This window comes from Chenopodium quinoa, unplaced genomic scaffold (assembly GCF_001683475.1).
Source record: "Chenopodium quinoa cultivar QQ74 unplaced genomic scaffold, ASM168347v1, whole genome shotgun sequence".
In the NCBI taxonomy this organism is placed as follows: domain Eukaryota; kingdom Viridiplantae; phylum Streptophyta; class Magnoliopsida; order Caryophyllales; family Amaranthaceae; genus Chenopodium; species Chenopodium quinoa.
In genome coordinates, this window is record NW_018744662.1 from 485,999 (window position 1) to 512,795 (window position 26,797).

The 26,797-nt window shown below is 35.0% G+C and overlaps 2 protein-coding genes across 3 annotated transcripts; one reads left to right on the forward strand and one right to left on the reverse strand.

Annotated features, from left to right (window-relative positions):
* Window positions 1–229: 229 nt before the first annotated feature.
* LOC110701886 lies at window positions 230–14,360 on the reverse strand. 2 transcript variants are annotated; one of them, XM_021879490.1, is made up of 12 exons: window positions 13,864–14,360; window positions 11,732–11,951; window positions 9,269–9,416; window positions 8,714–8,821; window positions 8,003–8,160; window positions 6,710–6,872; window positions 5,912–6,051; window positions 4,302–4,977; window positions 4,026–4,138; window positions 3,675–3,930; window positions 1,639–1,901; window positions 230–1,011 (listed from the first exon to the last, which is right to left on the reverse strand). In XM_021879490.1, the coding sequence occupies exons 1-11, from the start codon at window positions 14,060–14,062 to the stop codon at window positions 1,641–1,643; spliced, it is 2,442 nt and encodes an 813-aa protein (XP_021735182.1). In that variant the 5' UTR covers window positions 14,063–14,360; the 3' UTR covers window positions 230–1,011; window positions 1,639–1,640. The 2 variants fall into 2 exon arrangements, with proteins under 2 accessions (XP_021735182.1, XP_021735181.1); XM_021879489.1 differs by having other exon boundaries at window positions 230–1,026; window positions 13,864–14,359.
* Window positions 14,361–15,998: 1,638 nt separating this feature from the next.
* On the forward strand, window positions 15,999–25,638 carry LOC110701890 (conserved oligomeric Golgi complex subunit 6-like). The gene is made up of 11 exons (XM_021879493.1): window positions 15,999–16,755; window positions 16,851–16,903; window positions 18,693–18,840; window positions 18,916–19,023; window positions 20,461–20,528; window positions 21,536–21,659; window positions 21,897–22,043; window positions 22,183–22,446; window positions 22,537–22,818; window positions 24,260–24,406; window positions 25,005–25,638. The coding sequence occupies exons 1-11, from the start codon at window positions 16,537–16,539 to the stop codon at window positions 25,521–25,523; spliced, it is 2,079 nt and encodes a 692-aa protein (XP_021735185.1). The 5' UTR covers window positions 15,999–16,536; the 3' UTR covers window positions 25,524–25,638.
* The last annotated feature ends 1,159 nt before the right edge of the window (window positions 25,639–26,797 follow it).

Sequence of the window (26,797 nt, forward strand, 5' to 3'; positions counted from 1 at the left end):
ATGATACAACAATTACAGATGTACATGGGCCAAATTGGCATGAGGCCAATAAGCACAATACAAAAATTGCTCAACTAGCCTGACACGATACGAGAGGAACACGGGTGGATCATGGACCGTGCATGGACTTCTATGAACTCATCACAAGTCCACTAAGACTTCTTTCCAGTTTCCACTACCATGCATCACCATTGAAAAACGATAAAGAGCCAGTAATAACAGCTACACATATTCACAATCATGTAATGATCTCATAACATTCGCTTCTTTTTTCACTACCATCCCGGAGATATTTTATGCAAAATTTACAAGCTATCACAATATGAAACAAGTGTCCTAAAAACTTGAGGTTATGCTAAACAGGTGCACAGGTCTCAGAATGCAGCAATTTCACAATTGTAGACTACTGCATAGAGACCTTATGCCCAGAAATAATGAAGTTGAAAGTTAGAAGTCCGAGTTTTGGTTTTGGAACCATGACAATTGCCAATTTCACCGCTACACCTGGATGGGGCCACTGAGATTCGAGGTCGAGCAAGCTGTTTGTTGGACCCCACTAGTAATGGAATCTGTGGCATTTTCCCCATATGCTAGGGACCTGAGTAAAACCAGCAACACAGGCAGGTTCACTTTGGGAACACCAGACTTCAATGAATATCAGCCTCATCAGGGGATGAATATCAGCCTCATCAGGGGTTTCTGCTTACCAATGGCCATTGCCTCACATTAGAGGAAGAAATCTGCAGCACAGCTGGTTGGGATGGATGGGATGGAGACTCGAGGACAATTTTCCAGCAGAGCTTGATGTTGAGCAGGATAGAAAAGAATCAATATCCTGCCGAAGTATCTGATTTTGTAAGTTGTAATCAAGTCCAAGACTTATGAGTACTGCTCTATGAGCAAGTAAGGAGACAGCAAACTTTTCCACAACTTTTGAGAAAGTTTGTTTTGCAGTTTGTGGTTATGCTTATAATGATCCACCAGCACAATCACCAGCTCCAGTATATCCGACTGCATAATGAGCATCTGTTTGATTGTTCATCAAGATAATCTCATTGATCAAAAAGCAAAATCTAAACTATAGCTTAACTTCAAAAAATAGGGTTAGAATCCAAAGTTCCAAGTTCTCAGTCAAGCGATGAACAGCTAGGCATAACTTTACAGAAAAATCAACGCAAGTTAATTGTTCATCATTGACCAACTTTACACCAGGAAGCATGTATAACCATGTTTATTATTTTATTTCAGCGACCAAATCATTGCACTAAGCATGCTTAGCAGCTACCTTGTACTCTTGTAGCATATCAGGGCTGAAGATTGAAATCAAGGCACTTGCTCAGATACGGTGGAATAATGATTCTTACTCTGATTACATGACTGAGTTAGCTCAAAGAACCAACTCAATTGACTTTTTACAAGGGCTTCTGGTGATCTGGTTAAGACCAATTTGTTTTTGCTAGTTTTTTTTAGTTCACCAAGCCAAGAAAGTTAACAAGAGCCACGTCAATGTGAACCAGAAGAATTGAAGAGTAAACACTCAATACCAACAATTTTCAGGTTTGATGCCATAGGGATGAAACAAAATTTTGGGGAGAAAGGGAAAAAAAAGGATATGCATCAAGGAATTAGACGAATTACCTTCACTCTGATTTCTCTTGCAACTCTTCTTCTTTGGTTTCCTTGTTTTGATCATTCTCAAAGGGTAATACTGTCACTGGAGCCGCAGGCACAGTTTGCCAGCGATCTTTCAGAAGTTTTCTGAACCTTAATACCATTTCCTTCCGAAATTCCAGTTCACGAGTGAAAAGATCAAATATAAAGAAGGAAAGAATGTATTTAAAAGGAACGATAAACAGGATCGTTGCAGACGATAACAAAACTAGTGCGACTTCATTGGTTATCTGGAAAGCATCAATGAAAATTTATATAAAGATGGATACTAGGCAATATCTAAAAGAAAAAATCGTATCTAAACAAAACAAATAAATAAATGTCACATAGTATGGTTCATGAGAAAATTAAATGCCCAATAATGCTGGTTCTACAATGTCATTAAATTGTATGATTAGACAAGGAATTCTATTCACTCCTTTGGACTTTTGTTCTGTCACTTATTTTTGGGAAAAAAATCTCCCATGTCAGAAAGATGTTTAGTATTAAGTAGTAAACATTGCTGCATTCAGATGATGTTCAAGGTGGGCAACTATTTGGCTCATATTTGCAATGTTCAAGTGCTTCTGTGGCACAATGGGTGATTGCCTAATTGGAACCATAAAACAAAATATAAGAAAAGTGTATACAGAAATTGATTGTTGCGTACTTTTTCCTCAAAATCTTGACCTACCAGTTACCAGTTCAGAAATTGTTTAAAGGTTTTTTTAATTAAGTTTTGGAAAGTATAAAATCCTTCAGCTCCTTGGGTCTGACCACTAGCAACAAGTTCTAAAACTCGTGCTTTAGGGTCTTCCACAACTTCTTGAAGGAAAACTCATTGTTGTTCTACCTCTACATATAGTATCTATCATGTACTCCATAATAATTAAAAAAAAAAAAAAGAAAAAAAAAAGAAAGCTTGACTGGAGAGTGATTATGAACTTAATACTAATACGGGCCTCAAGGCCCTCAATATTGATCATTTAACAAAGGCAGGATTTACCTACAAAATTTACCAAGCAATGGGCAGGTTTACGTCAGACGCAAACTTTCATCATTACTAGTTGCTTAGTAGACAAGCCTCTCCACCAGTCTAACTAGTCAGAAGTTTAGATATGTGTATGTTGAGAACTCCCAAATTCTGGTAGTGGTGAAATGAATACTTGTTTTTGTTGCTAAACAAATCTACAGGTAGGAATAAGCCTTCTCTCACTGAGCCCTTAAGAAAAGATTCTTCTTTAATCCTTAATCTGCTCATGATGAATCTATCAGCATAATTTTCATGAAACCTCTGATTTTACATGTGTTCACAATTTAAATTCTCAATTCCCTAATTCACTTATGTTAAAATACCTTATTCACTCGCCAAGTTTAGTGATGTTGAATTGTTGCAAAATTAATAGAATTTTTACTAGAAAAAGGTCTCTTAGTGGCAGAGGCAAAGGATATGTGCCGTTGTACATAAACTCAAAGACTCCCCTTCAGGAGGGAGGTTTGTACACTAAGCTACTGCTGTTATCTTTAAGCTCTCTGGTGCCACCAGAAATGCAAACAAGTACTGTGTTTTCTAAAAAGAGAGCATAAGCAGCAGGTTATCAGTACATAGGAAGTGAATAAGGGAGGGAGAATGGAAAGTATAGAAAGTTCATTACCACAAATATCACTCACCAACCTCTTAGCTAAAAATACAAAGTTGAGCAGATATATTCATATATCAGGAAAAAAAAAAAAAAAAAAAACAAATAAACATTCAGATTTTGCAAAATATGCTACGTCCGATAGTCAATTAATGTAAATTATTTTATACAAAGTTAAATGATTTAGCCTTCATAATTATATCATACTGAAAGATATAACCTTCATAAATATATGTCGTACTGAAAAATATAGCTAAAAAAAAGAACGAAGAAAAACAAACCACAGACACATTTACGGAAAGTGCATTAAGCCATTTTGAATTAGCATCAGATCTAATTTTAGATAGGTACATACTAAATAGAGTTCTAATACATATTACATACCTGAGGCTGACCAGAAAGGATAATAGTACGTATTTTTAGAAGTGTGACATTAACATTTTGAAGAAAGTTCTCCATATCACGCATGGCCTTCTTAAGTGCTATGATCTGCTGAACAGTGTTAGAATGTGGCTGGTCACGAATTGTAACATTCCCAAAGGATCTTCCAAGTCGACCTTGCTCCCTTAGGGCCTTCAATGATAGCATAATCCCAGCTGCTACCATCAATGTTGTAGGAAAAACATATGCTAGCAGATTTCTGACAAGGAGATTGTGGGAGAACTCAATGGAAAAAATCTACAAGCGTACTACAACCGTTGTAACCATTATCATTACTTAAAAAAAATGTTATACCTGAATATGATAGCATATGCAAGTCCAAGAACCGAGATTGTCAAGAATGGATTCTCCCAGTGTCTTAGCTTTTCAAAATTTCTAGCCATAATAGTTAGAGGGAAAACAAGTTCCTGAAAACACATTGAACAACATTACTCTTCTCCACATAAATAAGATCCCATTTTTCTTCTAATAACAAATGTTGAGTAATGAAATATAGTAAAAGATAGTTAAGAAGAAAAAAAATAAGATGAAATATAAGTAACTATTTAGCACACAAGAAAGAAGACTGACCTTAAAAAGGTCAATGTTACTTGGTATCCCTTCCAAGGTAGCAGCATCAATGGTGGCCTGCGTTTTTTCAATAACTTTACTTTTTTCCCTGCATATTCTCGCCGCCCTTTCTGTCAAGGAAGCACCTCCCACGATAATATTTTTGCTCAACACTACTCCCTGCTTTAGAGGTGCATTTCTCCAAAAGGAAATTGAATTATTAGAAGCCCAGGTTGGAGATTTCATCCACTGGCTCAAGTACACACTTCCATCTACATCATATACATGGTCTTCATAAGCCTCATCCAGGGACCTAGACTTCTTACTGTAGTTTCTTACCTTCCTAAATTTTGAAACCAATGGTCCACCCCAATAGTTAAGAGCAAGAGTTTGGGAAACAACATCTCCATATGGAGCATACTGCAAATATGAGAACTGAAGAAGTTTCAAAGGCTCATCCAATAGCTTCCTGATAGACTGAAGAGATTGAAGTCTAGAGATACTATTAACAGCCTCTCTTTTAGCTCTTTCATTTCCCTTATCAGCACCATAAACATGAGAAACTGAATCGTGTTCTTGGGGTCCATATTCACGCACAAACTTGTGAAAAGCAATAACTTCATTTATAGATGCATGCCAAACATCTCGCCTCATTTCACCTCCAAGATCAATAAACTCCAACACCCACGGTTTATATCTAATTTCAGGAAGAAAAATAGAGCGCACATAAACAAAGCAATTTTGTATTATTATGTGTAATGTGAGCTAATAAACAAGTATGGCTAAGCTATAACACTGTGACACAAAAACAATGCAATGCCTCACAATCATACCTTATGTAAAAGATCCAGAATCACTATGCTAATAGGAATTTGAGCAATAGGACAAAAGCTTAATTATTTAAAAAGATTTTCATCAAACACATATCTTGTAAAGAGCTCATTGCATCATTGATAGGATGTACTCTAAAGTTACGGTACCCTAGATATGACAAAAATGTCCTTATTGGTAAAGGTTCTGCTTTCCCAAAAAAAGCTACTTTCCTTCTCTTTCATTTGTTTCCCCTCTTTTCCCTCCAGTTTTGTTCATAATTATCAGCCCCACCTTATTCATCAGGGAGAGGGAGGGGAGAGTCTAAAAGCAAAAGAGAAAGAAGGCAAAAAGGAACAGAAATGAAATAATACAAGTAGTTTTTTTTTTTTTTTTTTTTTTTTTTTTTTTTTTTTTTTTTTTTTTTTTTGCCTTTGAGATGGTATTGACGAATAAAAATATAGGTGTCGGGGCAGAGTTATTGGAGAAAAGTGCAAGAGTTGATATTAATACAACTGGCATATATAAGATCTGGTTGCACACAAATATATCTCTTGTATCTTTACATACAAATGACCATGGCTCATTGTAACACTGGCTAGATTCTCAATAAGATCTATAAACCCACACAGCCATTATCACTTAAATTCTATTCTGGGGTTACACTGTGATGCTCCATAAGTCAGACTGGCCATATGACAATGAAGATAACAGTTTACACTTCACAGCTAAAATGAAGCAGATCATACTCAAAGATCAAATAAAAACTAATATAGAAATAATGCAAAGCTACAGGGTAAAAGAAACATTGAGAAACTTACTTCTTTTCACCAGAAGAAATAGAGACAGCTGAGTCAAAGAGCACCGATCCAAATAAACCAACTTTAGTCTGCTTCACCTCAGCCCCGTGTCCCGTAATATCCAATCTCTCAACTTTTTTGTTCTTAAAAAAGTCAATTGGCTGCCAAACAATTGCAAGCAGCTAATGTTACTTTTGAGTTTTCAAACAATACTGTTATATAGATAGAGGTCTGGGAAACTTTTGTAAAAGGAAACTGATTTTTTGATGAAACATAGACTAAGTTACTAATTTATCATAGATAAAAGCATGAAAGGAAAAAAAAAAAAAAAGAGTAAGGTACTGAAACTCATAAAAATTTAGGCTTTACCTGTAACTTTCTTCTGCATTTAATAAACAGTGATTTAATACATTTTCCCTTGCCCCTTATATTTAGTTCTATAAGACTAGCTCTTCAGGCGAACTACCTAAAAATAAGCCCCATTGCCTTAATTGGTCAAAGAGATGAACTAGTAAAGGGTTTCATTGACAATAAATTCTAACTTTTCTTCATAAACTCACACCTTTCAGTACATTCGTCATATGTTTTCTGTATAACATGTCCCAAACTTAATACTGCTCAATCAAACTAAGGAATTTTTTAAAAAACCAATGTTCCCTTAAATATATTCTTATAGATATATTGCAACAGTTCTATAGAAGGAATACCAAATTGTTTTAAGACTTTTAACAGTAAACTCTAATTTGTGCCAGGTTATGACATCCCTAAAAGTACTGCAAAATGTTCCTACAGAAAACATAGTTACTCAAGTTAAATTACCTCAAAATAGATGGCTCTTTCTGTCAAAGTCAGTTTTCCTGGCCATGCCATGTTGTCCTCCCATTTCAGAATTGGCTGCTTCCTGCTAAAACCCACACACAAGACTTGTTCGGATGGAGTGTGGGGAAGTTGAGGCTTATAGGAAGTCCTGTCTTTGTGTACTCTACAGCAAAAATAAGCACACACATACTTAGTATGAACCATCAGATAACATCAGACTACATGTGATCAAATAGTGAAACTTTATACGAAGTAAGATTTAAAATAATAGAATCTGCATCATCTTAGACAGAAGCCAATCATGAGACAAATCTCCAGCGACATGACAATTCATGAAAAGCCAAAATGAAAAGTAGGGACACTAAAGAAATAGAATTAATAACCAGAAATAAGCCTCAGTCCCACGAGACAGAATATTGAAAATATTGATTAATTACCACAAGGGGAGTTTAGTTGTAAACCATATAGCTAATGATTGGCTGGTAAAGGAAATAGAGACAATGTCATTCATATCATGAAAGGGCTACATGTACATGATAAAGAAACCTGAAAATTCTAAGGTACAGCAGCCTGGTACAGACAAAAAGCGCGAAAAGAACATGTAGTTGTTTTGTAAAGAACATACCGTTCTTTTTTAAAGAACATATATCAGTTTTTTAAAGAACATCCAATTTTATGTTTTTTTTTTTTATATTTAAAGAACATCTGTAATATTAATAAAGAACATGACGATATTACTTGTCAAAAAACAACATGAAGATATTATGTAATGAACATTATTTATATATATCAACCATAATTTTAAGACAAAATTCAATGAACATTTAAAATAAGCAATGAACATTATATCACAAATAAAAGTTCATTACACTAACAATCAAAGAACATGGACATATGTTTCTATTCACTCTTTTTAGGTGCAAATATGTTCTTTTTACTTTAGGTATATGTTCTTTACATTATAATAGTATGTTCTTTTCCCTACAGTTATATGTTCTTTACATTTGTATACTATGTTCTTTTTGCGAAACGGTAGTACGATGCAAGGTACCCACGCCTGTAGGAACCACACACTGAAAGAAACCAAAATAAAGCTCACATTCTGCTATATCTCTTCCTTTTAGAGCAACAATGTCGAAAAGGGTTATTAATTTCCTTTTTGGAGTGATGAGTGCAGGATGAGAAACAGACTCTTATGATGTATAAATGTTTAACTCTTTCCTCAAAATGTCCCGTCAGAGCAACAAACCACATTCAAGAGTTCAAATCAAAGTGCAAAAAAAAAATGCTCACTTAAAAAGCCCATTGATGTAAGAGGACCAAACGCTGAAAGAAATTCCTCCTTTATCACCCGAAAGAGCCTTGTAGATATTATGCACAGTTGCTCGATCAGCTACACCGGAGATAGCAGGTGCAATGCGAACAAAGGCTTCTTCTCTGACAAGCCTTGTCTACACAAGAAAGAAGTCTTCCTTTAGCCAACCGTCCAATCTATAGATACGCATTTGATTAGGAAAAAAAAAATAAGGCATGAAGATTAATATGAAAGCAACTGAACTTGCAAAAACAAGCCATAAAGTGGCCAATCATGCTCTGGACTATATCAACAGGTCAATTATCATGCGGCAGACAAATTAATGGATAAGTGTGAAGATCAAGTTCAAGGGCATTCGGAGATGAGAGAGGGAAAGAGATATAAGTTTAGCTGGTGTTTGTTGATTATTAAGTAATGAATTAGAGTTAATCTCATCATTCAGTGTGTAATGGATACCTTTTGCACTAATTCACGTTTTTTTTTTTTTTTTTTTTTTTTTTAAGAAACTAGTTCACGTTAATTCATTGAATGTATGGAATTAAAAAAATACTAATTTTATCATCCTTGCAGATATTTACGCACTCATCAAATGCATATAGGACTAGTACCCTAGAAGTAAGTAGCATGACAGTAGAAGCAGAAGAAACATGAGAGAGTAGGTAGACTAGGAGTCAATCAAAAAATGAAACCTGTAATGATGCTGCTTCAGAACCATCAGGATATGAATCATTTTCTAGTCTTTGAGGTTCTTCCCAAGCAAGCATAGTAATGAATATCAGCCTCCGGAAGGCAAGCTCCTGATCAAACCAATAATCAAATGCAAACTCACATTATATTCTGATTTTTTTTTTTTTAATGCAATAATGTAGTGTTGACATAAATAATATAATTCCAAGCAATTAGAAATTTCATCCAAGGTTAAATACTCATTGAAACAACCAAAAAATCTCAAAAATGTTAAATTGCCACATCTTCACAAAAGTGTATCTACTAGATTTTTAAGGATTTGAACTAATATATTGAGAAAACAAGTCAACAACTTATTAATCAACATAACTATTCAGATTTTGAAAGATCGGATTGAGCTTAATAACAGATGGTATTGTTTTATGTCATCAAGTAATCAACAGAAGCATTGGCAAAAAATTACAGAGCTATATCAGTCCTTCAAATCACAGGGTAGAGTAACATCAAACAAGAGCAGAGAGAGAGACAGAGAGAGATGAAAACCTAGCCCCACTAACCTGAAGGCAAGGATGAATATCAGAATTATCCCTCGACAAAAACCTAAAGCAGCAATACTCGACCAGATTCCGGGCATCCTTGTGCACAGATTTGGGCACAAGAGCTTCAAATAACTTTTGCATTTTCTTCCCAGTCAATCCATTCATCCTGCGTGATGCATGTCCATGCTTAGCCAATAAAATAAAAAATTACCAATAGGAAATGTCTTAAAGGCTTAAAGCTAACTTGAGAAAATCCTTGATGTACACTTCTTAGGATAAGGACCGCAAGAAATTCAAATTTTTTCTTTTATTTCACATCATAGTTTCCTAAGTTATCTTTGATGTATCTAATACAATTTAAGGGATTGTAACCATGTGAAGGAACTAAATGAAATCTACTTTGTACATTGGTGATGGTAAAAATAAAAAAATATCCCTAGAGATAAACTTAATTAACACCTTAACCTGACTCAAACCAGCTCAATATAGGCTCTAACTTAACTCAAAACCTTGATGAGCTTAATTGAACTCTAATTAGCTTGAGTACTTGATCAAGAAACTTTCAAGTTTTTTTTTTTTTATTTTTAATTTCTTGTTGCTCATTTAATATTTTGGAAAATAAAGGAAACTTTTAATATAAATTATACTACTTCCTCCGTTCCAAATTGGATGACACGTATTCCTTTTTGGGAATTTTCTTTTTAGATGACACGTTTCTATTTTGGGTAAGTTTTTTATGGTAAATTGTCTTTCTCTTCTCCCTCCTCCCTGACCCCCTCTCTCTTCTCTGTCACAGCCACCACCATGGCTCATTTTCTCTCTCCCCTGTCAGTCACCACCACCGTATTCTCAGTCCTCCCTTGCTGCCGACTTTCCCCCCTCATTGCCGGGATTAGACTATTTCCTTCCCGTCTATTTGAAGAAGCAATTTCCTGTGGATGTGGAGAAAGAGATGAAATGTGGGGCAAGATTTGAATCAACGAGCTGAGACTTACGAAAAGCAACTTTTTTCCCCAAATACAAAATCAAAGCAAGTCTCTACCATCACCACCAACATCGATGTCCACAATGAAAAACAAAGTTCATCAAAGATTTTAGCATCAAACATCAAAAATAAACCCACGTCTGTTTTTTTCGAAACTAGAGGAGTAATTTTTTATATTTACTGCTAGCATTCGTCTAGAAAAAGTATACCCACATCAATTTTTGAAAGTTAAGGTTGGATTTGATTTTTAAGGAGGAAGATGATGGGTTTTTGGGTTTAAATGTGGAGTGAATTGGTGTTGGGTTGCTAAGACAAAGATGAGTGAGAATCGAAGGAGAGATGATGGTATCGGGGGGCAACTTGACTGAGGTGATGAAGAGGGAGAGAAAAAGGTGGGTTTGCCGTTTGGAGGAAGCTAAGTAGTTGAAGGTGGAAGTGATGGTGGGGTTTAGGTCAGCTAAAATGGTTGGCCTCATTTGGTAAGGGTGTTTATGTCTTTTGTCACTCTATCTCCTTTCTTAATATCTGTGCCAAATAGCATGTCATCTATTTTGGAACGGAGGAAGTATGTATGTCCAACTTATATTCTCTATTGAAATAATAATTATAAATAGTAGAATAAAAAAAATTGAGTTATACACTTATACTTATACTTACTCTGTTGAGTCTGTTCTTTAATTATTACATGTAGGGGAGTAAGAAATATAAGGAACCCATATAAAAAGGAGAGAGATAGAAAGGAGTAAATAGAGAGACCCATATGATGAAGAGACAGAGAGAGAAATCATATGCAAATAATTAAAACTTGCATAAATAGGAAAACGTTGCAACATTAACCAATAAGAAAGAATATTTTCTTAGGGAGGTAAGACAAAAGAAGCAAGAGCCAAGGGTTTAGATGATAAGAGAAAGTTAAATTTGTAAGGGATGACAGTGCTCTTCTGTCCTCAAGTTAACGAAGCTGACAGCATGCTTAATGGTTTAACAGGTTGAACACTATGCCACTACGACTAAAGTGCAGGGAACCCAAGGGCCTAGGGATATTTTATTCCCAGACTAAAGAATTATTTGTAAATTGTACCCAACCACAGAGTACCCATGAGGCCAAAAAATATACCCTAAAATGCTTAGTTCTACATTATTCCTTCATCAATATATTATGCACATCTTACTGTATAGGATTAGCATAAAATTGACTCCACCGAGTATAGTATTCTTTCTCTCCCCAAATAATGTTCCCATTTTCCTTTCACACATAAATTTAAAAGACCCTTGGTCCCTAGGTGGCGGGGCATTGTTAATTTGAGATGAATAAAACAAAGAATGAAATTTGTTTATTAGTATTAGTTAGGTGAAATAAAGTAGGGGCAATATATTAAGTAGGTCCCAAGGGGAAAATTGAAAGTTTATTTGGACAAGCATATAGAGAGAATTGGAAATTTTATAGGAAACAGAGTGAATAAGATGCAAAGAGTACAAGGTTGAGAGTTATTTACCGACTGAATTGTTCAATTGAAACAACAGCAGCTAAAGAAAGATTTCCATCAAGCATTTCACTCTGAAGAGTCATTTCTCCGATGAGTATATTTTCACCATCATAATGATCAACATCATTGTCGTCATCAAGCTTTCCAGATTTAACATACAGAGAAGTCGCTTCATTTAAGAAGTTCTGGGTTCTTGATAGCAATGTATTCAAACTTTTCTTCACAGTATCTAGAAAGGTCAAAATTAAACATCAGCCACAGCTCAATAACCCAAGCTCATTCCACGAACCATATAATTTATTCAATTTCGATGAATGAAGTGCCTCTTCTATTTGCAGCAAAGAGACCTATTAGTATAGAGGAATAAAGTTTCCCTCTCCCTTACCATGATAAGCTTTCATTTTTCAAAGACGTCCAAAATGCTAGACAAGTATTCCAGAATAATGTCCAAGGAGTTCAGAATTGGGAATACAATATTAGGGGGGAAAAAGGATACAACAAGATAGGTACGCTCCCTTATTATGGCTGCATTCTACGTTAGACAAGCTTTAAGAGAAAAAAGGGAGTATAAAGGACCGAGGAACACAAGCATGTCAAACACAACAATGAGGAATATGATTAAAAATAACCCTTACAAAGCCCCAAATGGACCCATCCAAGTGACTAAGTGAGCAAACTGGGTAAAGAAGAAAAAACAATATTATAAAGGAGGCAAAATAATATACTATATCTCATATATGAAAACCATTAGCTATTTATCCTCTTACTTATCAGACACAAAACTTTAAATATGACCAAAGAGAAAAACTTCAAACGACAATTATCTTTATCCCTATAAACAAATTCGGTGATGCTGCTCAAAACTGGAAGTCTAATATCACCAGCTTGCCACAAAAATGATAAGCACTCAGATAAAACACACAAACAACAGTCTCCTTTTCCCTTCACTTTGATAACATCCACATATTACATAATCATTGGACAAAATAGCTTTATAAGTCTTCAAGTTTGTAAGAGCATTAATATTAAAGTAGCCACGGGTTTCATTCAGATAGAAAGATATATTCAACTTCAAAACCTTAGATTTCCATAACAAATAGAAGATTGGAGATGGTCAGCGGCCTTCTATAATGATTATGACAAAATTAAGAAAATTTAAGCAAGATAAGGGTCAGACTGTCAGAGACCGACACCCCTTGATACTTATTCACGCTAGCGCGCGCACACACACACACACATACAATAGCTCATTTTGTGTGTTAGTCACCTCCTCCAAAAGAGGAAGAGAGAAGCAAAAGTAATTCTATCTATTACCAAATATTCCACATGTGGAGCACTGATTGCCATGGAAGAGAAATCTTTGGCTTTTCAAAAGTAATAAACTTAATTAATGCCTCCACTTCTAATTTATCGTGAGGTAGTATAAGTTTATAGCATATTGGAACAAGGGTAAATTGGAAATTGCCTCTCTATCATTAAGGCAAAAAGATTACGCCAAACTGTCTATCATATTGAAGTGAAAAGCTTAAACACTGTATGCAAAGAAAAAATGAATCCTAAAAAATAAAAAGGAATTTTCTGGAACTCTGCTATGATAATTCCTAAACTAAACCATGTTGGGAAGCCTACATAGAGACATTACTACTCGAGCTAATGTTAATTTGATCAACAATTGCAAATTTCTTATGAAATTCCAAAATCTTCATACTCTCTACATTCCACACTGAGTACCCCATTCAATTTTGTCCTAAGAAAAAGTAATTCATATTTGTAATCCCTGTACATTTCAACATTCATATCATTCTTCACAATTTCATGTTCATGCAGCTCCAATTCTTCTTGCTCAAATTTTGCCCATTTTTACACATTTTCGGAAGAAATCAATATTAAACAGCATCAATCATTCTCTAGTGCATCATATTAATCTACTATGCTACCAATCCACATGAACCCGCATACACATTCACACAAATTGCAATTCTATCAATAAAAAGAATGATCAAACAAGCAATTCCGAACCCAAAATGAGAAAACTAACAACTACTCAATCACAATTCAGAGCAAATCTTAGACCCAGTTCATATTTTCTAATAAAAAACAGGAAAAACCAAATTAATTGAGATAAAAGTTCATATAATTACCGGGGTCGAAATCACTAAGTTTCCACTTGGGATCCCTCCATTGAATCGGGAATTTAAAGGGTAATTTCCGGTCTGTAGAATCATTTGCAGATGATCTGATCTTACAACAGTAAAATCCATGGTGGGTTAGCTTTAATGGCGGAGGTTGCACTGGAATTGCAAGCACTGTGTACTGTTTAAGTGATAATTTCAGTAACATTTCTGTAAAATTGTTTCAAAATTTCAAGGGATTTGAAATGATGATGAAGGTTGAAGTGGAAGACTAAAAATTTGAATTGATTTTGCATTAATTTTGGAGGAGAAAATTTGTATGTGAATTGGGTGCGTGTAGATGAGCAAGATCAATAGGAATTGTCTTTGTTTTTGGGTTTTTTTGAGGCACTGGAAGTGTCGAACGGGACTGTTTCAAAAACGTCATCCACTAATTCGTAGTCATCAGTCTCCACCCCGTGTCGTAATCACCAATTCGGACCCGGTAATAATGCGAGTAATATGCGTGGCGGCCGGAGTTATCATGATCATGGACACATCTGGCTCTAAATAAAAATCTTGTTTTTTCACATTTTCTTTTAGAAAGGTGAATGATTTTGAAAGTTCAATTCCCTTAGTATAAGCTCAAATTTTGTAGAAAATTATACTCCGTAGAAAGAATGTCAAGTTTTCCTAGAATAACTTGAATTTCATAAATTAAAATTGTTTAACTAAACTATGAGACGAGGAGGATGATCGAAGTTTAAATTATTTTAAATAATGTCTTTTCGACAATAGTGGTATATACATATGTGACCACTACATATGTAGTACCCGGGAGGGACTGGAACCTAACCACCCAAAACTGATCCCCGAATCCGGATTAGCCCAAAGGGTGAACCGGGTAGAACACCAAAAAAAAATGTGACCACTACATTTGTGAGTCATTAATCTTACATATGTAGTACACCCACAATCTCCATCGATCCATAGTTTCGGGTCAACGAGAAAGAGAATGTCAAGGTGATACATTACATGTTGTGTACTAGAGGATGTATAGTAAATGGCAATGGCACTCCTAACTTTGCAGCGTGTATTTTGGTTTGCGTCTAGTAAAAAAGGCTCAATTTTAAAGTGTCACATTAAGGGCTAACGCATGCATGTATTGCTTGTCACTTGTCGATCATCAAGGTCGTCTTAACCATTTTTGAGGCCCTGTGCTAATTTAAATATCGGGTCTTCAAATTTCAACATCTTAACTCAGCAATTTTTAACAAGCTCATTCTATCTACTAGAGAGTGAGAGAGATGATTGTCATATTTCACGACAAATGGTATATCCTCGAGGTCTCCATTAAGGGGCGCGCATGGATAGTGTGCAAAGAGATATGATATCGATTCAACATGATTATTTGTGAGATGCTTTTAAGCATGGGTGAGCAATACTCTCAAGTGTCCATAAAGTAGTATCAAAATCTACAATTCAACCAAGAACTAATGCAAACTTTCATCATCTAGCTAAAACATCTAAGGCAACAAGTTAGTCAAAATCGCTAATATAATCAACTCTTAACCATAGAATAAAAATGCAATATCGGTTGCGATTGCGGGATCGATCACGGTGTTGCAGTATCGGAAACGATGTGATGATATGATCGTGGACCGGGTTGTGGTCATCGCGGTAGAAATTCTAAGGATATTTTTAGATATATATATATATATATATTTTTCATTTTTTTTTGAAGGAAAATACATTTTTCTTATATATCATAAAATAATAAATTAAATAATAAGAGATTGAAAAGTAATAATTACAATACTACAGTATTCCGTAACAATTTTCTTTCAAATCAAAAAATTAAAAGTAAAAAAGAGAGGTTGAGTGGTCAAAAAGTCAAATATATAATAAAGTGGAGCATCGTACAACTGTCACAATCTTCTTTAACTATTAACAATTGTCCCATTAACCACATATTTACGTCACTCAACTCTCAACCCTTTTTACTTTCTTCTTCTTTCTCTCTTTATTTCTCTATGATGCGGTTGCTAAGGCTTGCTACACGCCAGCAACAATGGAGTCTGCCACATAACTCTGGCCAATTCACGCCTATAAGCTTTTTTTTCGGGCGTTTCAGTCGTATCAGTAAAAAATACGGGGTTTTTCAAAACTCCATTACAAAACGATAAATCTTGTAACAACAACCTTCAAATCCGTTACATCTTGGCCTCATGCGATATAACAGCCGAGTTTTTAATCCATGCTCTTAACAATTGGCTATCCGCTAATTACCAATCAAAGTCCTCATATAAATATTAAAATGGAATACTTCATATAAGTTTGCAAAAAAAAAAAAAAATATGGCCGGTTTATGAAAAGTGTAACACTTCCTAAATAACCCGAACGCCTCATCGTTAATTTTCCAAAAATCGTGTGAGAAAGCCCCCTAGTTAGAAAAATTGATCACCCCCTCTACTGCTTCAACATTGTTCGCGGCACTATCATCTCATCTTCTTCCCAGAGTCTCTACTCTTCAACAGTCAAGATCTCAAAATTTCCCCCATTTCATCATAAAACTCACTTCAATTCCAACTAAAATACTCAAATTTCCCCCCAAAATTCATCAACAATTTCCAGATTCTGCACATTTGCAGCGAATCAATCTTCATCTTCAATCAATCAAATTGATAATATAAGCAATCATCAATGGGAACAGCGACATTAGCACCAGGATTATCCAGAAAGCTAAAGAAGGTTCTAGAATCTCGAATCGATTCTCCGGAACTTGTCACTTCTCTCTCCACACTCTCCACATTCTACTCCGACAACTCTCCTCAAGCGCGCCGTAACCTCAGATCTACCATTGAGAAGCGCGCTCTTTCTATCAATCACGACTTTCTCAGCGCTTCCGATGCGGCGCAGCAGGTCCATTCTTTGTCAATTTCACTCAATTAGGATTTGTGATGTTGTTTGTATTAGATTTAGGTGATTAATTGTTGTTTTTTTGATTGATTTTTCAGGCATTGGATCAAGTTGAAGAGGAGGTTAATGCACTTGCGGAATGCTGTGATAGGTAATTATAGCATATGTTATTCAATTTTGGCGTGCAAAATGCTATGGTTTTCGATGATGTAACACGGGTTTTATTGGATTTTGTTGTTGAATTAGAATTCTTATGACAATTGGAAATAGTGCATGAAATCGATTCTTGTCATTAGAATGCTAGAATTCTCATTAGAATTGTTATGATTTTTGGAAATGACAATAAACTCTTAGGAAAGTATTTTTGATTCAGTATATGAGAAAGAGTATCTCTCTGTTCCTTGAAGTAGTATACTCTGCAAACATTGTCTTAGAAAGTGCCTCATATAGTTGTATGATAGATGTTTATGTTTTTTTATGATGCTTGGCATGAAGGGATTCAAGAATTCAACCTTGGTGTCATTAACAATGCGACAAGGTTTCCCTAAACCTGTGATTGTAATTTGAAAAGTTATAAAATTTATGCTGCTCTCTCCTTCCTCATAAAAGTCCCATTTCACTCAAAGCCTTGTTAGTGAATACATTTCCCGTTTCATCTATGTTAATTTAATTATTTACTGTTTATCAACCAATCCCCATTATCCTAATTTTTTCTATTCACTTTTAATATACCAAACTCCACTAATTTGTCATTTATGTTTACCTTTAATCAACCAAATCCCTCCGTCTTACTTATTTAAACTTACTACAATTGTGTACAAAAGGCAAATAAGACTTTTAGTTGGGACGGAGCCCACGAAGTTAGAATTTTACGGTGACCACTAAAAGTAGAAGCCAATGTAAGAATGGAAGATTGAAATAGCTATCATACACTGCTTGGCAAGGAAATATTTTAGCTGGTCAAGCAAACCCAATTTCAAATGTTGTGGGGGTGGGGAGAAGATAACATCATAGCATTAAACACAATCTTAAGATGGGACGATGGGTGTTGTATCAATTGTTAATTGTATGACTAAGATGATATTGTAAATTTGTAGTACATAGATCAATTGAACACTTAGAATAATGAGGGATAGCTTAGAAATTGTAAGAGAAGAAGAGGTAAATGTCAAAAAACTTGAGGTGAGGCTAATATTAGTCTAAGCTGGTGAATTTTATAGGCACTACAACCGTGTTATAGATTTTTAATAAAATCTTAAAATAAATCAAATCTCTAACACTAAGGAAGTTGTATACATTTTTGGCTTTATCTTAAACCTTACTCTTAAGAAACAAGTTGAACCATACAATTATGGATGTTTCAAAAGATAGAATACAAGAAAACAGGATTGTTTTGTATGAGGTGTTTGGCTAGAATTTGGCTTATGTGGAACTTATGAAGCTCTTGGCTCTAGTTTTGATGTATTAATGTCAAACCTGGTAGCCTGCTTTAAATTAACTTTTTGAGTGTAGGCATTTAGGCAGAGATAGTGATCTCTATTATCCTACTTCTTCTTTAATAGTGTGTGTTTGAGTTCATTCTTGATGCTTGCTCATGTCTTATTTCTAGTCTCCATCTATTCCCTCTCCTTGTCTTGGCTGATTTATATTACATCTGTTGTTCACTTGTTCTATTAATCTTCTGGTGAAGATTTGTCAAAGTAGGAGTGGGCAAGAAGTGGTTGAATGTGAGTATAGAGTTGAAAGTTGACAAAGAGAAAAATTAGCCAGTTATGTGTAGGATTTTAAATTTATAGCACGCATCTTATGCATATAGATCAAGTAAACCTTCATTTTATCTTGCACTATGGCATATTTCTCTTTAAATATGTTCTAATCATATTTGTATTTCTTGTGTACAATATATCCATGATCTTAAGTACTGTTCTGTGTATTGACAGGATTGCAAAGGCTTTAAACAGCTGTAGTGCTACCACTGGGGATATCATAAGTACCACAGAAAGGCTAAAACAAGACCTTGATGTTACTACTCAGAGACAAGAGATTGTTTCGTGCTTTCTTCGTGACTACCAACTATCTAATGAGGAGGTTTGTGTTCTCTTCATTTACACCCTGTATGTATTAGTTGGTTAGAGAAATAGCTGACAATTGCTTGCATTTCAGATAAATGCACTTAAAGAAGAGGAGTTGAATGAAAATTTCTTCAAGGCTCTTTCTCACGTTCAAGAAATTCATGCCAACTGCAAAATATTGCTCAGGACACACCATCAGGTAACTGCCATCTTTTTGGTCTCACACCATTCCGTCCTGTTCATCATTGAGCTGAAAAGCTCTTGCTGCAGATATGGTTTAGTATCCTGTATTGCTTAATGGTCTTTTGAGGAAAATGTTAGCTCTTTATAAAAATGTTCAGATTCAGATTTGCCACTACAAGTTGGAATAAATTTATATTTCGATGGTACTTGAATTGACAGAATAAAACCAATATTCAGAAAATTATAATGAAAGTTCAAAATATATTTCACTGAAATATCCTATTCCCTATTTAGTAGTTGAGTTCTTTTTCAGAGGCTTTAAGACCTGTTGGTTGATGTAGTTCCATGGAATCCATTTAATTACAAACCTCTCATTGGATATTTTTCTGGATACTGGTGGCTCAACTTTTTCCCCGTCAAGTGAAATTTCTTCTTATGTTGGAATATACTCCCCCATACCAGACAAGTGCCTTGAAATCATCCTACAATGATATAATCAATTTAGGAACACCGTTACTTAATACCTCCATAGAAGCTTCCATTATGCCACGCTAAGAGGGGTCAGGTGTTTTTATTCTTACTTTTGTGATAAGGCTGGTGGTAAGAGATGCTGAAATTGATAGTCATCTTTATTCTGCAATAAGAATGAAGCACAAACAATTTTGTAAGCCGTTTTGATGTATCATAATACAAAGTCAAAGAATAATGAATCCCTTGGCTTCATAGGAAATCATCCACCTTTTTCTTACACACCATAATATTTGTGCCTTCTCTCTCTCTCTCTCACAGAATTTATCCATCTTTCTCTTACACACCCCATCTTTTTACATCATCTGTCTTATTTTGTCCATGTTCTTACACCTCCCTTTCTCTAGACTTTCCTAGAAATAAGAAGTATGTCAGTAGCCTATGAAACAGAGGGAGTATGAGCATACTGCAGAAAGTACAAGAACAAAGGACAAGCTGCCCTTAAACAGTTGAGAATAGATTACATTTAGCACTGGGTTGCTGAATTTCCTCCATTGAGTAACTACAAAGATCCTGCTGACATATCTATATTTTGGTATGCATTAAGGGGGTTAACACATCTTATATATTGATATAGAGGGAATAATGAATAAATGTCATGAAAAAGTTCAAGATAGATAGCATAAATTTAATTTTGAAATGTGTGAAACATATAGTATTGAACAACAATTGGACGTGAGCTGTAATTGTGAACAACATTAATATGAGGTAATTTTATGTATGCAAACTTTATTGTTAAAAGAAGTTTAATGATGGAATTTATGTATGCTTAACAATGAGGCCAATAACGTGATTCCTTTTTCTCAGGATGGATGTAGCGTTTCATTTGAAACTTTACCATAAATAGGAGAAAGAATCCAAAGGTTCATCTGTGTACATAAACTCTTACAGTCTATGATGTGTCTCATCCAGAGTTTTATTGCAGCGTGCAGGGCTGGAATTGATGGATATGATGGCTATGTACCAGGAGGGAGCCTATGAACGTCTCTGCAGGTTAAATTCTTCTTCTATGACATATAACTATGCAATTTACTTGAAATTGTGCTAATATGCTAAAGGTGATTGATTTTTTGTTAGATTTGAGGGAACAGTAAAAGGGATCATACACATATATTATTTATAAAGGGGGTCGGGGGTAAGGATTCACCAATTATGCTTGGAATCTGTTTAAACCATGAAAATCTAACCCTTGAATGTTTGAATGGGATAAGCTTTTGATACTCTAACCTGGCTAAAATCAGTATAAACTCCCCAAATTTAGCTGGATCAAACCATTGGTGCACACCCAAAACAGCTATCCCTCTATGATATATCAATCTAATATGGAGCATAAATATGCTTTAATATATATGTTGAAAAATTCAAAAATGGAGAGAATACATTATGATATTTCTCATAAAAGCATAGTATTTAGTGTTCAATGGGCACATATCGAGTACTTGGTAAGTTGGTATTTATGCTGCTATTGTAAGAGGGCAAGGAAAGGAAAGTTTTTATTTGAATCATCAAGCTACATGATCTCAAACGAAGGTGTTTTTCTTTTTTCTTGCCCTTTTACGTGATTCTAGAAAGGCAAGTGCACGATACATGTTTGTTACCTGAACTCTTAATCTGTATAATTTTTAATCTACCTGTGGGTATTTTACCATCTTATGCTCTTCTTCTGAGTAGTTTGCTTATCTCTACTATACAAGCCAACTCTTGAGGAGTTTGATTTTTTCCTAATAAGCCTTAATTGTCCTTTTACTTACCCTAATATATTCGATATTAATACACTATGAGTTGCTGTATATAGTTTTTGACTTGTGAAGACACATCTCTTGCATTAAAATCTTCTATATTATATTCGCTTGGATTTTTTAGATGCCATTGATTAATTTTGATTATACTCTCTCTCTCTCTTTCTCTCTCTCTCCCTCTCTCTCTCTTTTGTATGGTTAAATTCCTCAAGTTGTGCTAGTGTAACTTAGTATATATGCTTATACACCTCTCTTTTCCAGATGGGTTCAGGCTGAGTGTAGGAGATTGGGAGATTCTGATAATCCTGAAGTTAGTGAACTTTTAAGAACAGCAGTCCGATGTCTCAATGAAAGGCCTGTTCTTTTCAAATACTGTGCTGAAGAGGTAATTTGGTCATTGCATGAGCTACAGCTTTTAATATACTTCATTGGTATTTTTAGTTTTAATTAATATCCACTTTTTATAATTTTACAATGTTGATAATTAGAGATATTAATTGTTAAAATTGTGCTTTAGAAAACGTGATGTTAGAAATGTGCCAACGAAAAAAAGTGGAGGAAGTATAAACAAAAATTATTGTTTTGACATGTGATGTCTTCTCATACATATACTATATTCTAGGTAGCAAATATGAGGCACAATGCCTTATTCCGAAGGTTTATTAGTGCTCTTACTCGCGGAGGACCTGGTGGGTTGCCCAGACCTATTGAAGTGCATGCCCATGATCCTTTGCGGTATGTTGGTGATATGTTAGCATGGCTACATCAGGTTCGACACACTCGTCTTTTTGGTATTTACTCTATTTAGTGTTTTTCTGCATTTCTGGCTAGCTTTTATTGTTGCTTAAGGCCTTAAGACATTTTTAGAGGTTTTTTTCTGAAGTGTGTTCCTTTATGTCCCTTCAAAGGCATTAGCTTCTGAAAGAGAACTTGTGCATGCTTTGCTTGATCCGGATGCTGATGTAGATTCTGGGCCAACTGCACGTCAGCTCTCCAAGAATTCCGAAGGTGAAAGTGGAAAAGTTGAATCTGATTTAACCTTTGTCCTTGATCGGATATTTGAAGGAGTTTGCAGGCCGTTTAAAGTTAGAGTTGAACAAGTATTACAGTCTCAACCTAGTCTTATAGTATCATATAAACTTATTAACCAGCTGGAGTTTTATACATACACGGTGAGCTAGTGAGAAGTCTTTTCAAAGCTGTTCTTTTTTCTAATTAATGATATATATTTTTGTACTAATTTTATGTTGCTGCCCTCACAGATATTGGATTTGACAGGGAGTGAAACAGCCCTTTGCCAAACACTCTGGACTTTGAAGGAAGCTGCTCAGAAAACATTTTTTGATATCCTTAAGAGTCGAGGAGAGAAGCTACTTCGATACCCTCCACTTGTTGCTGTGGATCTTTCACCACCGCCTGCTGTAAGAGAAGGAGTTTCTGTTTTACTGGAAATAATTGAGACATATGATAGCATGATGATCCCATCTTCAAAGAAGCCCGCATTTGATCCTGTGATATCTGCTTTATTAGATCCTATTATTCAGGTGAAAGACTTAGTTGCTTATTTTTCATTTTTGAGAAAATATTTAACGTAATGCTAAATCAATATGTTTCATCTCCATTTAATGTAGCTGTCCTTTTTTATAATTGTAGATTGTAATGCTGTTAACTTTGATACTTGCTATTTTCAGTTTATGACTATTGGAGATGTGCAATGACTAGCCAATTGTATTGCCACACTGTTTAAACTTATTTGTACATGGAAATGCCCTGCAATGGGTCTATTTCAGGAGGCTAAATGTTACTGTTAAAAGGGGGAAAAAAAAACACTCTTCTGCTCCTTTCCCATATCACCGTTTCAAATAAGTTTTTGCAATTTTTAATTTTGACTTTGATTAGAGGAAATATATTGAAATCTGAAATCTCATCTTCCCATTTACCTATGCTCTCTCTACCCTATCTCAATGATTTTTTTTCCCGCAGTTATGGTTATTTACGGTGCTAATGGATGGGAAGACATTTTTTTTTTTTTTTTTTGGGAAAGCTTGGTATTTTCATTAAATTTGGAAGGATTGAGATCTTGATGGACTTTTGCTCTTTTGTGATGACTCGTGGACTTTTGGAGTTCTAGAGTCTTTTACTTTTTCTGTACTTGGAACATTTTCACTGTTAAAACTTCAATGTCATTATTCCTTCAATATAATCAGTTCTAGCATCATTCAGGCTACACACCTTCATAATCATCTGAAGTCAAGGGCTGACTATCTCTTCATGTTACTCTGATCAGATTATTTTCTTAGAATTATCTTATGCCATCATCAGTATATGAGATATTAATGTACAATTTATCCAAAACTTTAGCTAAAATCTAGTTAGGGTAACAGCGCAGAAAAGGTTTTAGCTGTCAAAATCCAGGAGTTATCCCTACCTAGATTTATTGAGATTTTTTTGTCTATAATAGCCTCCTAATGGGTTTATATACCATTATTCAGTCCATTAAGTTCTGATGTACCCTGCATGCGAACTTAGTAGCTTCAGTAATTAGTAGGGAAAGTCAATGTACATCTAATGTTAAATAGGATAAAAACAAAGCAGCTGGAGAGAAGCTTATTTGTCTTGCAGTTTATGTACTTCTTGTTTATTTGGTTTGATAGCTTGTTCTTTGTTTGGTTCAATAATATCCTAGCGAGTTTTCCAGGCCATTTAGATTGAAGCTTCTTGAGGATAAGCTTTTACTTGTTCAGTTTACCAACATCATGAGGCTGATGTGGGATCCAGTCAAGGACCTACTTGCCTATTATGACCCTGATTGACGACATTGCTGAAACAAGTAAAAGATGCGCTATCAAAATCATAGAGGGGGTAGCAATAGAATGCAACTCGCCAATATTTTGTCCTTTTGCATTGTCCACATGGAGAAATTTAAGTCAAAACATGAGTGCTTATCAGATTTGAGAAACTAAATAGTGTTCCCCTTTATTGTAGATGTGTGAACAAGCAGCAGAGGCACACAAATCCAAAGGAGGTGTTCACTCATCGAGGAGGAGCAGAATAAGCTCAGACTCCAATCAGCTTAACAAATCATCAGTTGATGCAATACTGAGTAATAACAGTACCCTTTCAGCCACTCAGGTATAGAATTGCTTATGTCTTGATCTTTCTTTTTCTCAAAATCCTCTTTTAGTATCTACTAGTTGCAGAGATTTTGCCCCTGCTTATCCTTTTTTCTGTATCTTCCTAGAACTTGCAGCCTGTTTGACTTTTATGGGTAATTGGAATAGAAAGTAAGGGGAATTTATCTTCCTGTTTGGAAGATATTATGTTGCACTGAAATGGATAGGAACACAGTTACGATACAATAAGGACACAAGAAAATGCAATCCCAAAAATTATATAACTTTAATTAAATTGATATCTATATCAAAAACACCTATATGTCCTATTAATTTCCATGTTAAATCCTTTCCTGAAAAAAATAAAAAATAAAATAAAAAAAATCCTTGTTACATTGTTACTACCAAGAATTAATTCGTAGTAAATAACAATGATCTCCTGGAGTATTATACAAGTGTCACATGTCCTAAGATGTCTTATAAATGCCTTTAAAATTATAATAAACAGACATGCCTTGACGTTAGAGCTGTCCTGAAAGGCAGGGAGCAATGAAGTCTGGCCGGTTTTTGTGCAACATTACTTTTGTGTTCATGTTGTTTTGTGCATGTACTTGCAGAGTTCCGAGACACCTTCTAAGATCTTCCTCATCAACTGCTTATGCACCATCCAACAGCCACTAATTGGGCATGAAGCTGCAGCCAAATATGCTAAGAGCATCGGTGATATGATAGAAAATCACATGCGTATTCTGGTCAATAAAGAAGTTGAGACCATTCTAAGAAGATGTAATCTACTGAACAAGATGGCCAACTTTAGGAAAACATTCAATGAGGATAGTGAAGAGGCTACCGCTGGTCCATTGGCAGAAATGGAGGAAACTTCTCCAGCTTCATTATCGGAAAGTCTCAACATATTCTTTGGTCTCATCCTGGGCACTGAAAATTCTCTACCAGAATTTGAGCAATTGCAGGTGCCAAAACTACGGTCAGAAGCTTGTATCCAATTGGCAAAGTCCCTTGCTGATGCTTACGAGCTTGTGCACAATGCAATAATGGATCCCAAGAATTCATACCCTGATCCAAAATCACTAGCTAGACATCCCCCAAACCAGATTAGGACCATTTTGGGTATTTAATTTGCTTTGGCTTTATGCAATTATATTAGATAAAGCGGTGATCTGTAACTCAGAGAATAATTTGAACAATGGTGAGTAATGGTTGAATGCAAGAATGGTTTGGTTGATAGCTCGATATGGTGATTGACTTCGTAAAGATGCAATTTCGTTGTGGTGGTTTTTGCATAATAATCCATTTATATTGGAGTGTATATGATTTCCATGAAATCGGTTGGTGTTGGACATATGAAGTACTCTATTAGTTAGGGACTAGCCTAGTGCTGCTGTGCGTGTGATAAACTTGTCATCACCATGTTAAAGCTTTCAACAATTCCTGCAAATCAGCCGCTGAAGAGATCTTGACAGGCTAGAGTTGTGCCACAACCTGGTTGTGGACTCTATTGCTTTGTTGCCTCGAGGTTACTCGCCTAGTTGCCACACTTTCTGCCTTGCATTATTTTCTTGCTTGTACCCACCTAGAGTAATTTACAAGTTCACCATTAAACCAAAATGAAAAGTTTGGCATTGATGATTTAGCCTTAGTAGATCATCAATTATTACATTAAAGAATTTAAGGTGGCTGAGTTGTATTTTTGTTAAATTTTATGTATTCTATATTTGATGGTGAATTATAAACTACGGAGTATAAAAATAAAAGAGATAGTGGATTACTTGTTTATGTAAAAGTGATAGATACACAAATTGAGACATTTAAATTATTTTTTTGTCATTCTTAAAAAAAAAAGTTTTTTTTTTTTTTTTTGTCAAATTCGAACTCAATTGGGTTCCTGTAACCCTAAAATGATCTGAAAACTTTTAATGAAACATTTTAGGCACATAAAATCGAGAATTAAAAAAATTAACCCCGTTAACTACTACATAACAACTAGGTAACCATATGGTTACTATTGTACTAAAAGATTACAATGTGTAACTTTCCAAAATAAAGGGCACAACTTGGAAAATTCAATTGTATAGGGTAACAAAATCGTAAAATTTAAGTATAAAATCAAGGATTTATGCGTTATCGCTGCAGGTAGGTGAACTCATTATCAATTATTTTAAGACTTTATTAAAATAAAAAATTGAAAATAATTAGGTAGCTGATGTGTATATTATACGAAGCACTCCGTATATAGTTATGGGAATTGGGATATGAGATGTTTCCCGAGAAAATTCAAGTTTATCTCCTACACTCGATAAGTGGATAGGGGTGATTGTGTGAAATCACCCACTAAATGAGTGAGAAATTCAGAATTAAAAGGTGACCGATTGTAAGTTGTAACTCTTTCGTC

Excerpts from the sequence above, each read along its gene's own strand:
- LOC110701886 (XM_021879490.1), bottom strand. The coding sequence starts at position 14,062 with ATGTTACTGAAATTATCACTTAAACAGTACACAGTGCTTGCAATTCCA. Across the intron at positions 9,417-11,731 it reads TCAATTGAACAATTCAGTCG|GATGAATGGATTGACTGGGA; the intron begins GTAAATAACTCT and ends TGCATCACGCAG. Across the intron at positions 6,873-8,002 it reads TACATCAATGGGCTTTTTAA|AGTACACAAAGACAGGACTT; the intron begins GTGAGCATTTTT and ends TTTTTGCTGTAG.
- LOC110701890 (XM_021879493.1), top strand. The coding sequence starts at position 16,537 with ATGGGAACAGCGACATTAGCACCAGGATTATCCAGAAAGCTAAAGAAG. Across the intron at positions 20,529-21,535 it reads GCCTATGAACGTCTCTGCAG|ATGGGTTCAGGCTGAGTGTA; the intron begins GTTAAATTCTTC and ends TCTCTTTTCCAG. Across the intron at positions 22,819-24,259 it reads TATTAGATCCTATTATTCAG|ATGTGTGAACAAGCAGCAGA; the intron begins GTGAAAGACTTA and ends CCTTTATTGTAG.